This window comes from Ylistrum balloti, unplaced genomic scaffold, assembly GCF_031769215.1.
Source record: "Ylistrum balloti isolate Yb309-2 unplaced genomic scaffold, AGI_CSIRO_Ybal_v1 Utg371810, whole genome shotgun sequence".
In the NCBI taxonomy this organism is placed as follows: Eukaryota; Metazoa; Mollusca; class Bivalvia; order Pectinida; family Pectinidae; genus Ylistrum; species Ylistrum balloti.
This window is the reverse complement of record NW_026782902.1, coordinates 385,213-401,634: the sequence shown is the minus strand read 5'-3', so window position 1 is coordinate 401,634 and position 16,422 is coordinate 385,213. Positions and strand designations below refer to the sequence as shown.

The window sequence follows — 16,422 nt, the reverse complement described above, 5'->3', positions numbered from 1 at the left end:
CTACACTTCTGGCATGGTTTCATCCAGGCCTGCCTTACAGGGGACACAAACAACAGGTAAATACCCTACACTTCAGTCATGGTCTGATCCAGGCCTGCCTTACAGGGGACACAAACAACAGGTAAATACTCTACACTTTTGGCATGGCCTGATCCAGGCCTGCCTTACAGGGGACACAAACAACAGGTAAATACCCTACACTTCAGTCATGGTCTGATCCAGGCCTGCCTTACAGGGGACACAAACAATAGGTAAATTCCCTACACTTCAGGCATAGTCTGATCCAGACCTGCCTTACAGTGGACACAAACGACAGGTAAATACCCTACACTTCAGGCATGGTCTGATCCAGGCCTGCCTTACAGGGGACACAAACAACAGGTAAATACTCTACACTTTTGGCATGGCCTGATCCAGGCCTGCCTTACAGGGGACACAAACAACAGGTAAATACCCTACACTTCAGGCATGGTCTGATCCAGACCTGCCTTACAGGGGACACAAACAACAGGTAAATACCCTACACTTCAGGCATAGTCTGATCCAGGCCTGCCTTACAGGGGACACAAACAACAGGTAAATACTCTACACTTCTGGCATGGTCTGATCCAGGCCTGCCTTACAGGGGACACAAACAACAGGTAAATACTCTACACTTCTGGCATGGCCTGATCCAGGCCTGCCTTACAGGGGACACAAACAACAGGTAAATACCCTACACTTCAGGCATGGTCTGATCCAGACCTGCCTTACAGGGGACACAAACAACAGGTAAATACCCTACACTTCAGACATGGTCTGATCCAGGCCTGCCTTACAGGGAACACAAACAATAGGTAAATACCCTACACTTCAGGCATGGTTTCATCCAGGCCTGCCTTACAGGGGACACAAACAACAGGTAAATACCCTACACTTCAGTCATGGTCTGATCCAGGCCTGCCTTACAGGGGACACAAACAATAGGTAAATACCCTACACTTCAGTCATGGTCTGATCCAGGCCTGCCTTACAGGGGACACAAACAAAAGGTAAATACCCTACACTTCAGGCATAATTACCTGCCTTACAGTGGACACAAACGACAGGTAAATACCCTACACTTCAGGCATGGTCTGATCCAGGCCTGCCTTACAGGGGACACAAACAACAGGTAAATACCCTACACTTCAGGCATGGTCTGATCCAGACCTGCCTTACAGTGGACACAAACGACAGGTAAATACCCTAATTTCTGGCATGGTCTGATCCAGGCCTGCCTTACAGGGGACACAAACAACAGGTAAATACCCTACACTTCAGGCATGGTCTGATCCAGGCCTGCCTTACAGTGGACACAAACGACAGGTAAATACCCTAACTTCTGGCATGGTCTCATCCAGGCCTGCCTTACAGGAGACACAAAGGCATGGGCTGGTCCAGGTTTGTCTGACAAGGGCATAAAGGACAGGTAAATACCCTGTACCTTGTGTAGTCTCATGCAGGCCCCCTTTACAAAGGATTCGTTTTAATTACATGCAATCTTTAGACAAGGCCTTATCTATGCCTAGTTGACAAGGATCACAAATGACAGGTAAATGCACTAAAGTATAGGTGTAGTCTGGGTCTGATTTTAAGTGATGTCAAGTGATGCACTGTTCATAAACTTTCTAAGTTGAAATTGTTCTCCATAACCAAAAGGCCAAGCATACTGATATTTGGCTTGTAGCATACTCACATGAAGGGCTACTACATTTGTTCAAATGAATGAAATTGACTCACTTACAAGGTCACACAGGTCAAAACTGTGTTAAAATCCTCACTTTTTCTCAGTAACCAAATAAAAGATACAGGGTGCTGATAATGGATTTGTATAACTCTGCAATGAAGGGCTATGGAGATTTTTCAAGATAATCACCTTGATATACAGGTCACAAGGGTTAATTGCCGACATTACAGATTTCTCACTATGTGAATTGGTTTGCACATGGTAGTCTGTGTATTTGCTTTCTTGTTTACCATTTCAATTTTGCAGAAATTGATTTATGGTAACCAACAATTTGTTTTTGTAAGCTGTAGAGCAAATGAGTGATTCAGGCTATTGGGCCTCTCTGTTAAAATATTCTTCAGTATTCCTAATCATATATAGGTGTTTAAGGACCATTAAGGTCTATGTGCCTCTTGCTTTGTCTTTTTATATCAATATAATTTTTTATTAACTGATACGATAGATATTAACTGTTTCCATGTTTTATTCAAAATCAGTGAAAGTCGTCAGGATTGTCTGTGGCTACGGGCATTGACAATTCTACACTAATCCTGGTGTCACAAAAAGCTATCACCATATTTGGTAGCAGCTTCCCAAGTGATCAGGATTATACACAAGTAAGGACTGGTTTCCCAGGGGGTTTTAATATACATTGTATTGTATATATATATGTATTGTATTGTATATATAGGTATAGGTATTGTATATATAGGTATTGTATTGTATATATATGTATTGTATTGAATATATATATGTATTGTATTGTATATATAGGTATAGGTATTGTATTGGTATTGTATAGGTATTATAGTATTGTATATATAGGTATAGGTATTGTATTGTATATATAGGTATTGTATTGTATATATAGGTATTGTATTGTATATATATAGGTATTGTATTGTATATATATAGGTATTGTATTGTATATATATAGGTACCCCATGGGTCTTCACTCGTGGAACCCATAGGGGTTGGTCTCTCCTCTAGGAGATGTTATAGCAGTGCGGAATCCCCCCAATGTTCTGCTACTTCGGGGGCCTTGTTGGCCGGTCCTATAAAGGTTTGCCAGACCTTAAGGACTTCCGCCTCCAGCGCGGACCCGTCGGTCTCCTGTTCCCAGGGGTCGGCTTCGGGTCTCCGACCCAAGCCTACAGCTACAGCTGTTGGTCGCGCTGCGTCCAAATGCCATAAAGAGGAGTTCCCCTCTGCGGAGATGGCTCCTCTGGCGGCCCCTGTTCCTCCCAAGGGGACTTCGGTCTCTATTGAGGAGGAGATGGACATCGAGGGTGCGGGCTCGGCAGAGGAAGACGATGTCATTCATCTTTCTCTTGGGCCAAGAGGGTTCACAAGGGGAAGATGGCCCTGAGACTGCTGAAGCTGAGGCTCAGCATGTGCTTTCTGGGATGCGGGTCCTCCGGGCCAACATCTCCCGGATTCTCAGGGCGGAGGTTTGCCCACCGCCTCAGCATCGTCGGCGCCTGAATCCACCATCCTTCTGGGTTCCCTGGTGGCTCCTCGGGCTTCCGTTCGCTCAGATCGGTCTCTGCCAGAAGGCAATATCATGTCTTCGGTTCTGGCCACGGCCCGGGCTCCGGTTTTAGAGAAGGACTCCTTCTCTACCCGTGCTCTCGGGTTTGTCGGTCTGCAGCTCAGTGTTGGTGAATTGTCGGAGGCTTCAGCTTCCGACTATGCCACACATGATGGGCAGCTGGCCTCTCAACCAGCACAGCTGGAGTTGAGACAGCTGGCTGCCTGGCCCGGCAAATCAGTGGACCAGGTGGTGCTCGATCCCAAAGAGCACCACAGGATGGAGAGAATGTTGCACCTCTCCATCCAAGTTCTGTCATACATAGACTTCCTGACAGTTTGTCTATACAGGGTATCCGATTTGCCTGAGTGTCGGTTATCCGAGACAGAACAGCCGACATACAGGACACGGCAGCCTTGCAGGTTCTCTGCTCGTCAATGCCGTGTTGGCTAGGCAGTTTTCAGTTCTGAAATTCCGCCCAGTCCAGTAACCCTACCGTTTCCGCTTGTTGAATGCCCCCTTCTAGGGCTCTACCCTGTTCAGGGGAGCTCTTCCTTGGGTTCAGAAGGATATGAAGGAGGACTCGGTCGCCTCAGCACTTCTGGTGAAGAGGTTTCAGGCTGAGAAGGCCAGTGCCTCGCAGGGGTCAGTGCCTCCTAAGAAGAAGGCGAAGTCTTCGGCTGCTCAGTTTTCTGCACAGCCCAAGTCCCAACCTCACTTCAACGGCAACAAGGGGAAGGGTAGGAAGGGTAAGAAACCTCCTGGGGGCAAGAAGAAGGGTTCCTGACTATTTCTGCTTCTTGGCCGCGAAAGGCGAAGGGTATGGCCGGGTGGACGGTGGTTCTCCTTTCCCGGGCTCATGTCCTTCTCCTGCAGGCTCAGGCTCCGGGTGGGCAGACGATTCTCTGGTCTGGCAGGGGCTCGATCTGCCCCATCCGGAACTCCCTGTGGGCGGACGTCTCTCTGCTTTCCTTTCCTAGTGGCAGGATATTACAGAGGACGCTTGGGCTTTTGTCGGTGGTCAGGGAGGGTCTAGGTATTCCCCTTCTTCAGGATTCGTCCCTCACCTCCTGGCCGTTTTTGTTTCTTTCCTCCTCCCGGGGATTCAGAAAGGGCACGGGTGCTCCAGGAGGAAGTAGGGACCATGCTGCCAAGGCAGAGATGCCCTTGGGGCTCACGACAGCTCCTTTGGTGTTCACCAAGTTGCTGCTGGTGTTTCCTTCACTCCTGCAGAATAGACGTCCACATCTATTTCGACGACTCCCTCATGCCTCTTTTGGTGTGGGAATCGTTAGTGAAGGACACTCGTCTGGTCCTGAAACTCTTGCTCAGAGTCGGCTTCATTCCTTCCAGAGAGAAGTCAGAGGTTCCTTCATATTAGGACTTCTTCTTCCTGGGGAACCATTTTGACATGGTTCGGGGCTTAGCCCTTCCACCTCTGGAGAAGTTTGAGAAGGTCAGGGCTCTGGCTCTGACTTTCATCACTTGGTCACTTGTCCAGGTACATTGGTTCCTCAGTTTTCTGGGGTATCTCAACTCCTTGGCATATGTGGTCCCCCTAGGGAGGATTCACATCGGACCTCTCCAGATGTTCCTCCTGTCTGACTGGGTTCCGTCATCCAGGAGGCCTGGATCCCGCTTACCCAGTCGGTCAGGGAGTTCTCTTGCTGGTGGACCATTCAGGAGAACGTTTTCCACGGGGTACCTCTGACCAAGCCTATCCCCTCTATGATCCTGTTCATGGACGCGTTCATGACAGGAATGTGAGCTTACCTCGATGGGGGAGTGGTCTGGCGAATAACTCTCGGAGCACATCAGTGTACTCGAGATGACACTGTTCATTTGGCTCTGCAGTCCTTTAGGGGTATCCTGCAGTCCAAAGTGTGGCTACCGACAACAGTTGTCGCGTATCTGGAGAGACAGGGGCCACCAGGTCTCATGTCCTGTGTGCCCTCTCCATCCACATCCATCTTCTCTGCCAGGACATGCAGTTGACCATAGCGGTCAAGCATCTTTCTGGCAGGCTGAGTGTGTTGGTGGCCACTCTCCAGGCGCCACCAGCCGGTGTTGACGGAATGGCAGCTGTGTCCCTTGATTTTCAAGGGGAATTGTCAGGCGTGGGACAGACCTATTATAGACCTGTTTGCCACTTCCCTGAACAACCAGCTGCTAACCTTCGTCTCCCCGGTCCCAGACCGTAAGGCGTGGGCTGTGGACGCCCTTTCTCTGGAATAGGAAGGGACGTATGCATATGCATTCCCTCCCTTCAACCTGGTGGGCAGGGTTCTACAGAAGTTCTGGGAGCATCACTGCTCCTTACTTCTGAGAGCCCCTCTGTGGCCGAGGCAAGCTTGGTTTCAGGAGCTCTTGTCGTTTCTGGTGGAGGAGCCCTTGGCTCTCCCCACCAGACCGAATCTCCTTCGCCAGCCTTGGCCCAGAACGACACACTCTTGACCAGAGATCCTCCACCTTCACGCGCTGAGGCTATCTCTGGAAGCCACGCCAAGGCAGGCTTTTCTCAAGAGGTGTCCGATTGCATTGAGCAATCAATCAGGGCTTCCTCTTCTGCCGTCTACCAGTCACGTTGGATGATCTTCTGTGATTGGTGTGTCGGCAAGGAAGCTTATTCATTCGAAGCCTCTGCATTTGATTGCGGAATTCCTAATCTCTCTGTTTAGGTACCGCTATCTGCCACCTGGCACTATTGCTGGCTATCGTACAGCTATTGCCAGAGTTCTTGCTTGTTATGGCAGGAAGGAGATCGGTTAGTCCTCCTCTCTTTCTGCCCTAATCAGAGGCTTTGCTATGAATAGAGTTGTTTTTAGCGAAGAATCAGGTTCCGGGGTTCTCGCACGATCCCATCAGGATCCTGGCTGTGACTAGCTCGGAGGAGCGAGATAGGTTGCTTTGTCCTTGTCGGGCTCTTAGGTTTTATCTTGATAAAACCAGGGGGGGGCGGGGCTCTCGATCCCGTCTGTTTTGCCCATTAAACAGGGGCAACGAGATATCTCCTCCCAGTCGGTTTCCAGGTGGGTTTGCCAGGTGATTTAGTATGCTTACGAGCATTTTGATGATCTGGCTCGGGCGAGAGTGAAAGCGCGGTCTCACGAGGTCAGGGCCCTTGCTTCATCCTGGGCCCTTCTCTCAATGAGTCCTCCTTTCAGGAGGTCATGTCTGCAGTATTCTGGCAGGGCAGGGATACCTTAACAGATTTTTATCTGTGATCCCTAGCTTCCCACTCAGAAGGCCTGTATCATTGGGACCTTTGGTGGTGGCATAGTCAGTGGCTGGGCCTCCTCGTTAGCCCCGGGCCATGTCTTTCCGTACGGCGGCATGTGGGTACACCTGCTCTTTCACAGAGAGGTCCCTTCCTTCACTTTAGCACTCTGTTCTCCCTCCCTACTACTTTGGTTGTGCTGAAGGGGCTGCCTGGCTTCTAGTCACCACTACGGTAAGACGAATTCGCATACTAAAGTTATGGTAATTATTACTGAAATGAAATTGAGGTTTTTTAATGTAAAACCAATTTTCATGATGTAATACTTACCATAACTTTATGGAGTCCCACCCTATCCTCCCCTCTTCCTTATCTGCCTGGCTGCCCCTCTGTGGGGTTTACGCCATAAAGGTTATTAGAGGAAGGGAGATCACTCTGCGTTCCTGTCGTGATGGCTCATGGATCGTAGGGAGGGCGGGATTGTTTTTCTTTTGAATCTTTTGTTGTTGGGATACAAAGATGGGTGTAGGTACTGTATTTGCATACTAAAGTTATGGTAAGTATTACATCATGAAAATTGGTTTTACATTAAAAAACCTCAAGTAGGAGGTCAAACGAGAATAGTTAGGAAGATTAATATTTAGATAATCCATGGCGTTTTAAGTGATGCCATTGTAAATATACTGTTTCAATTTGATCGAATCGAGTTCTTAATATTTCTCTTTGACAGAATATATTATATGTGTTCTATTCTGTTTTCAATTAGTTCAAAATTATCTTTAAATGTTTCTATATATAGGTACACGTGAGGCGTCATTCGTGTATTCCATATCATCAGCTGGGGTCGTGCATTCTATTACACGTGCTTGCAGTAAAGGGGAACTGAATCAATGCGGTTGCGATCCCAACAAAATCGGAAACAGTGCGGACCGGAAGGGTCCTTTTGAGTGGGGAGGCTGTAGCGACAATGTGCGGTGGGGCAGTTACTTCTCCAGGATGTTCATAGATGCCAGGGAAAAGAAAATCAAGGATTCACGGGCTTTGATGAATCTCCATAACAACCGCGCCGGACGACGGGTAAGGACGAAAAGTATTCAGATTTCAGTCTCATAACGTAAAACATGTCATTCCCGAATCCTTCCTTCATTCTCTCTCTATACTGATCGTCTTCATTCTCGTTATAAACTGTGTTATACGATAATATGACATGGCTGTATTCTCTGAAAAGCACGAGGGAAAAACCAAAAAGACAGTTTAATACTTAATCCTTATATGGATGCTTTATGGTGAAATTTTAAATGAATAGAAAAAAATAAGGAAAGCTAGGATTTGTTCCCTTCATAGTTATAGTAGTCTGTGGAATGTGTCCAGAATACCGAGCATACTGTCCAACAGACACGTCCAGCGCTGTCCAATTACAAAACACAATGTAAGTTATACTAACCTGTCAACACACTTAATGTTATACTCCTGTAACACACTGTAAAATTATACTCCTGTAACACACTGTAAGTTATACTCCTATAACACACTGTACACACACTGTAAGTTATACTCCTATAACACACTGTAAGTTATACTCCTGTAACACACTGTAAGTTATACTCCTGTAACACACTGTAAGTTATACTCCTATAACACACTGTAAGTTATACTCCAGTACCACACTGTAAGTTATACTCCTGTTATACACTGTAAGTTATACTCCCATAACACACTGTAAGTTATACTCCAGTACAACACTGTAAGTTATACTCCTGTAATACACTGTAAGTTATACTCTTATAACACACTGTAAGTTATACTCCTGTTATACACTGTAAGTTATACTCCTGTAACACACTGTAAGTTATACTCCTGTAACACACTGTAAGTTATACTCCTGTACCACACTGTAAGTTATACTCCTGTACCACACTGTAAGTTATACTCCTGTAACACACTGTAAGTTATACTCCTATAACACACTGTAAGTTATACTCCTATAACACACTGTAAGTTATACTCCTATAACACACTGTAAGTTATACTCCTATAACACACTGTAAGTTATACTCCTGTAACACACTGTAAGTTATACTCCTGTACCACACTGTAAGTTATACTCCTATAACACACTGTAAGTTATACTCCTGTAACACACTGTAAGTTATACTCCTATAACACACTGTAAGTTATACTCCTATAACACACTGTAAGTTATACTCCTGTAACACACTGTAAGTTATACTCCTGTAACACACTGTAAGTTATACTCCTGTAACACACTGTAAGTTATACTCCTGTAACACACTGTAAGTTATACTCCTATAACACACTGTAAGTTATACTCCTGTAACACACTGTAAGTTATACTCCTGTAACACACTGTAAGTTATACTCCTATAACACACTGTAAGTTATACTCCTATAACACACTGTAAGTTATACTCCTGTAACACACTGTAAGTTATACTCCTGTAACACACTGTAAGTTATACTCCTGTAACACACTGTAAGTTATACTCCTGTAACACACTGTAAGTTATACTCCTGTAACACACTGTAACACACACACTGTAAGTTATACTCCTATAACACACTGTAAGTTATACTCCTAACACACTGTAAGTTATACTCCTATAACACACTGTAAGTTATACTCCTGTAACACACTGTAAGTTATACTCCTGTAACACACTGTAAGTTATACTCCTGTAACACACTGTAAGTTATACTCCTATAACACACTGTAAGTTATACTCCTGTAACACACTGTAAGTTATACTCCTGTAACACACTGTAAGTTATACTCCTATAATACGCTATAAGTTATACTCCTATAACACACTGTAAGTTATACTCCTGACACACTGTAACACACTGTAACACTGTTATACTCCTGTAACACACTGTAAGTTATACTCCTGTAACACACTGTAAGTTATACTCCTGTAACACACTGTAAGTTATACTCCTGTAACACACTGTAAGTTATACTCCTGTAACACACTGTAAGTTATACTCCTGTAACACACTGTAAGTTATACTCCTGTAACACACTGTAAGTTATACTCCTGTAACACACTGTAAGTTATACTCCTGTAACACACTGTAAGTTATACTCCTGTAACACACTGTAAGTTATACTCCTGTAACACACTGTAAGTTATACTCCTGTAACACACTGTAAGTTATACTCCTATAACACACTGTAAGTTATACTCCTGTAACACACTGTAGGTTATACTCCTATAACACACTGTAAGTTATACTCCTGTAACACACTGTAAGTTATACTCCTGTAACACACTGTAAGTTATACTCCAGTACCACACTGTAAGTTATACTCCTATAACACACTGTAAGTTATACTCCTGTACCACACTGTAAGTTATACTCCTATAACACACTGTAAGTTATACTCCTGTAACACACTGTAAGTTATACTTATACTGTAACACACACTGTAAGTTATACTCCTATAACACACTGTAAGTTATACTCCTGTAACACACTGTAAGTTATACTCCTGTAACACACTGTAAGTTATACTCCTGTAACACACTGTAAGTTATACTCCTATAACACGCTATAAGTTATACTCCTATAACACACTGTAAGTTATACTCCTGTAATACACTGTAAGTTATACTCCTGTAACACACTGTAAGTTATACTCCTATAACACGCTATAAGTTATACTTCTATAACACACTGTAAGTTATACTTCTATAACACACTGTAAGTTTTACTTCTATAATATTTTCTAAGTTATATTTCCTATAACACAATGTAAGTGATAATTATGCTGATAAAAGGAATGTACAAAAGACAAATATAGAATTTAGAATTCGACATGGTATTTCGCTAAATAATGAGGTTAACATCATCATACAGCTAGTTCGTCATAGGGCTCCCATCGGTGGTTTGGGCTTACAGTGTAACGAGGAGACAACTCGGGAATAAAAACATTGGTCGGTGAAATCTTGAGATTTAGATTCGAATAAAGCTATCAAATAGGATATGACAAAGCTGGAAGACTTTAGTTCAACAGTACGGTGGTTATCGGCCGGCCTGTGATTGTACAAAGGTCGCAGTAATGAAAAGTAATACCACGAGCGAAACAACGTCATGATTTCGTTTGAATTGACTGTGTCCATTCTTCTTTAAGTCTTTGGTAAAGCTTAATTTCATGAATATCAAGTTTACTTTCTGAGATATATTAAACAATAACGACTAGCTCAAAATATTAACATCACCTAACTATTACATAAATGGCGTTAGACATTTGGAACATCTTGGTAGTAGCTGACTGCATATGACGGGTAACAAAATACTGCAATACTACATTATAGAATGTACAGGGTTATGTGTGTCGGCCCAAATGGCGCTAGTATCATCAAATTTGAGTTTGAATTCAAATTCTGTTGGCATGCCGGTATTTTTTTTTTTTTTGGTTTTAATTGTGTTTTCACCAACCAGCTCTTGTTTTTGTCCATTTTAAACTGCCATATCGGTGTTCCGTTATAACTTGTCTTTTGTAATATAATTGTCTTTTTCAGGCGGTGAAGCGGTTTATGAAGTTAGAGTGTAAATGTCATGGTGTTAGCGGCGCTTGCACCGTTCGTACATGTTGGCTGGCTATGCAACAATTTAAACGTGTTGGTGAATATTTAAAAATGAAATACAACGGGGCCACACAGGTCATGATCAACCAAGAAGGGTCTGGGCTAATAGTGGCTAACCGGAACTACAAACGCCCTACCCGCAAGGACCTAGTGTACCTAGAGGAGTCGCCGGATTATTGTTTTACAGACTCCGGAATGGGTAAGCTGTCGCCAGTATCCACAAATACATTGTTTTCTCATTGCTTGCTCTCCTTGGACAAAACACCATTCCACATCAGGTGTCTAAAAATGACTCAGTACAATGCGAAACGAATGGTCCCGGTTCTGAGATGTTGACAGACGACACTTGAAGGTTTTAAAATCAATGGAAGTGATGCACCACGACAGTAAACATATCTAAAACAACTCCAGACAAAAACGTTAAATTGTCGCGATGGAAGACGCTTTGCATTTTAATCACAAGTTATTTATATCGTTTCGATACAAAACACTTCTTAAACGGGCGATAGAATTTCTGTCTATTTAATGATAATGCCTCAGACTGAGTGAAAATTTAAACAAACATTAGAAAAAGTAGACATCTTTGTTCCCGTGTTCACAGCGTCCTCTATCGCCTCTTTACAAAGCTAATACAAACTATCCGTTTCACTCTCGCGGGGAAGCTGGCGGACATTGACGAGGTTATACAGCATTATGGGTAATTTGATCAGGGTAAAACGTCCGTTACTAAAATTGATTGGCATTTTAATACTCACCTTAGAAAAAAATGTATCTCCACTCTTTTCAGCACCAAATTTAAATTAAGTGAATCTCTGAACTACTAAAACAGCCTCGGAGTTATACCCTAGAATATAACATGTAAATACTCTAAATCTATGTAAAGTGGTATCATGGATGAAGGGTTTTGTTAAATCGCGCAAAAATAGATACTCTGAAAAAGTAACCAGTATAGAGGAATATGTAGTCAGTTTCCTAAAATCCATAAAAATGGGTTTTTTGCTTCAAGTCGTTGGTAAAATAGATCAAATTTGAACCATCGGGAAAAAACTTTTACAGTAGCCAAGTCAACATAATATGTGTTCTATAGATGTCACTGTGGACTCTCTGTATAGTTGTACATAACTACGAGTGTATGTGTATATCTTATGAGTAATACAAAGCATACAGGTTATCACGATATAATGAAAATTCATTCATTTTCGCGAGATTTATTTTCGCGTTCAATTTACGAGGAGAAAAAAATATATTAAATGAATAATTTATAACGGAAATTGCTTCTCGAGAGGAAATAAATTCAGAACCAGACGATTTGTTTAAACATTCGAAAATATTTTTAGAGTTTAACACTATTATACTTGTTTTATGAGTCCGGGTTCACACCCGTAGATTATTTACCCGTAACTTACGTTTCCGTTTCAAAACTTAGTTTTTTTATGTAATTAAAACTCCCATAAACCTTGATTTATAATCAAACGCAGAGATGAATGAGACAGATTCCATTCTAACCATCAGATAGGAGTGCCGTGTTGGAGATAAGATGAAAAAGGAGTGTCGTAAACCCTACTTTAGGACAGAAACAATATGTCTAAACATAATCATATCAGTAGTCGATTTATCTGTGGAATGTCAGTTGATGTCCTGAACCATTCTAACAATCAATTCACCATGGTGTAAATTAAGAGAAAGAACATTATTTGCGGTTCGTTTTTCAGTCTCTCTCAGAATCTATCTCTATCAGTAAACAAATGGTAAATCGGTCGTCTCATTTTCAACATGTCTGTTGGGCCTAATTCATCACCATCAGTGTTAGCGCGTACGGATATTTGACGGCTAGTTCATCTTTACTTTTTTATACTTGTGTTGTTAAACTTTCTGTCAGACGGTCAACAAGGCGTATGCAAAAAATCCGACTTAATACAGCGCGAACCTTGATCCTGGATACTGGAACAAACGAGGTCTAACGAAATAATGAAGTTCCTATTTAGTAGGACATCCGTGTTTCATAAACAACGACAAACAAACAAAATATCGCTATATCAACAAAATCTTATTTCAAACACAAATTTGATAAATCTAGGGGAAATATTGATAAACATGGAGACCTCGGACACAGTTCTAGATGAATAAGACCGGGTGTTCCGGGAATATTAGCGTCTTCTGCTTCATAAGTCGATAGATGTAAATCTTGGTCAATCCAAGTAAGCAATGTCATGTTCCTAAATGTGTTAAAACTACACTGGTATACAGTAGTTTGGCTTCGTTATACTGTCAACACCTGTTCAGAGACAGAAGAAAGCTGTGTTATGTATGTATGAAAATCACCAAGGAAGTTAGAGAGAACAGGTATCTATTGTTTTTTGTTTTCTTTTTTTTTCTTTTTTTCTCTACACTTTGATATCGTTGTCAATACTTGTGTAAATTGTTAGAAAATACTGACAACGGCGTGCAAGAACACATGAAAATTCGACCAGACACAGACTGGCTATGTTTTATAGTGTCTGCTACTGACTTGTTTACCTTGCTCGCGTCACTACAGTAAACATTATCCGTAGGAGTTATTAAACCCCATCACTGAAACATGACAGATGTATGATAAAAAACTGTATACACAAAATCAGAGCGAAATGTGTCAGCATTCGTCGGTGATCTCTCCTACGTAACAGTTAAAACACGCCGATTAACGACTGTCACAACTCATACTAGCACCTTAATCAGGGGATGTGAAATATCACACTTTTGTTTTAAAAAGCAACATGCCATCTTCCTTATAAATATTTCTTTTACTAGGAAGGAGTTCACTATATGATAATATACCTGTTTGGAAACACCTGTTGTAGTATAAGTTTTTCTTATAGGAGGAATGGTTGTTTTCACGAGACATGACACTGGCGGAAAAAACTGTTTGAATCTTATCTGAGATAACAAAAGAGAGGATTTTCTATCAATATCACCCTACTATAAGTCAGTTTACAGCTTATACACATGCCACCCACCACACGGAAAATACATACACATTCATGCGCGTAATTCTTACGACATGTAAAGCACGTGTTCACTGAGACGAGAGGCCGTTCACTAATCTTTCTATTAATACATGTCTAGTTTATGTATCTAGATTAATTATACGTCATTTTGATTTATCTAGGCATTGTTAACTTTCCGAATAATTTATTGGTATGATGTTATCACTGAAACAGCTGGCGACATATAAGGAAGTGTGGTAGGTGTACCCGGACAGCTGGCGACATATAAGGAAGCGTGATAGGTGTACCCGGTCTACTTAGTGAGGTACAAGTATTGGTTAATTATTGATGTTATCACTGAAACAGCTGGCGACATATAAGGAAGTGTGGTAGATGTACCCGGTCTACTTAGTGAGGTACAAGTATCGGTTAATTGTTGCGACTCTGGTATAAAACAACTCAATGTTTAACAATATCGTACCGTAAAAGTCGAACAAATGAAACGGAGGAAGGTAAACTAGTGCCTGATGAGTCGGGAAAGATTCACTCAACCAATAACATTGTTTATTAAACTGTTCAACGCTTCGGTTTTATTCTTCAAAAGTGAACATGAAGAAAACCTCCACTTTTTCCCCTCTACACACTTTTCCTTTTTTCTTAGCGCCCCATCTCTACCATACCAATTTTCCCTTAAAAATCGATAATATAAAGATTGATGTCAGCTTGACGGTGTAAGTATTTAGGTGTTGGGTATCGTTTTTAGGAGAGGGCTTGGCATAAGTTGGAAAAATGGTGCCAGATCCTTATTGTATCTATTTGATACAATATAATATGTTCAAAATAAACCTGTGCTATTATTTTAATTATCAAAATTAAAATATATTTTTCGATTAAAACATTTTAGATACTACCTACGACCATATAATTCCTTTATATCTAACCGTTTCCGGATTTCAAGAATACTTTTTTTTTCAACGCATTTAATTTGGAAGCCATTTGATACTGTTCATTTTCCTGAAACTTGTTTTGTTTCAGGATCATTTGGAACTGCAGGACGGACATGTAACAAGACATCGATGGGGACAGACGGATGTGACATAATGTGTTGTGGGCGTGGATACGACACAAAAACCGTCATGTTAGTTGAGAAATGCGAGTGTAAATTTCATTGGTGTTGCCACGTGAAATGTAAGGAGTGTCGACGCTGGGTTGATATTCATACTTGTAAAGGACCAAATCCCGTTATGTCTCGCCCTGCGCAAAGGCGCTCGTGGCGTAGATACAAATAAGTGCTTCCGGTTTGTGACTTCCGGTCTATGCAAGATCTATGGAATGATATGATACAGAAGAGACTGACTCATCCATATCAGTCTTGTTTTATACGAAATCTGGACGACTTATCACGACGGTACCTCACTGAAAGATGAACATTTCGGAATGGGTGATGTATAACACACTAGTGGTTTTATGGTTGCAGTCAATGTCTCTCGTGTAGACCAACATACTTTTATAGGATATGGGTACTTATACTTTTCACCTCCACCTGTCATGTATGAACATGTCCATCTTTGGAGTCATTTTTGCTATAAACATTTGTTGTTTCAATATGTTACCTTTGATGACAACATAGGTCATTTACGACGAAAATTCTTTTTATAAGGAAAAAATGAAATAAACATATAAAAGAAAAATAGTTCACCTGCTAGATCATTACGTGATGTATACTATTTGTATAAAGTTGGGAGAATTCATCAACAATACTATTTGTATAAAGTTGGGAGAATTCATCAACAATACTATTTGTATAAAGTTGGGAGAATTCATCAACAATACTTTTTGTATAAAGTTGGGAGAATTCATCAACAATACTTTTTGTATAAAGTTGGGAGAATTCATCAACAATACTATTTAGTATAATTTTGTTTCATTATGTATCATCCACTATTTATTCCATTTTTGCACTATGTCATTAAATAACTGACCACTTATAGACTCTTGCACGTGCTGATTGTGTTTCTACGACATCTATGTACATATGTAATAAGTGTTTAGATTAATCAAGTTTTTACAAGTCAATTCGTAAAGCCCTTCCTCCTCCGCTGATACTGGTAGCTATAAGTCCTATTTATTGAGACATGACGAAGCCATTGTTTCGTATGCAATCATGTCGTGTAAACTTACAGTTGTATTAGAAACTATTTTTGTCCGGTGAAACAGAACACGAAGCGATGTTATGGACTGAACACAACTGAAGGATCCCAGGTATCAATGGAACGGATAAACATTTCATTCGTTGTTACAAATCCTGGCGACAATACAAAAACCAGATCACAACCTGATCCGATAAGAAATGA

General features: G+C 41.6%; 1 protein-coding gene across 1 annotated transcript; it reads left to right on the top strand.

The window, feature by feature from the left end:
* Nucleotides 1-13: 13 nt before the first annotated feature.
* LOC132563650 (protein Wnt-2b-like) lies at nt 14-15,357 on the top strand. Its single transcript, XM_060228389.1, has 4 exons — nt 14-56; nt 7,295-7,572; nt 11,040-11,304; nt 15,104-15,357. The coding sequence occupies exons 1-4, from the start codon at nt 14-16 to the stop codon at nt 15,355-15,357; spliced, it is 840 nt and encodes a 279-aa protein (XP_060084372.1).
* The last annotated feature ends 1,065 nt before the right edge of the window (nt 15,358-16,422 follow it).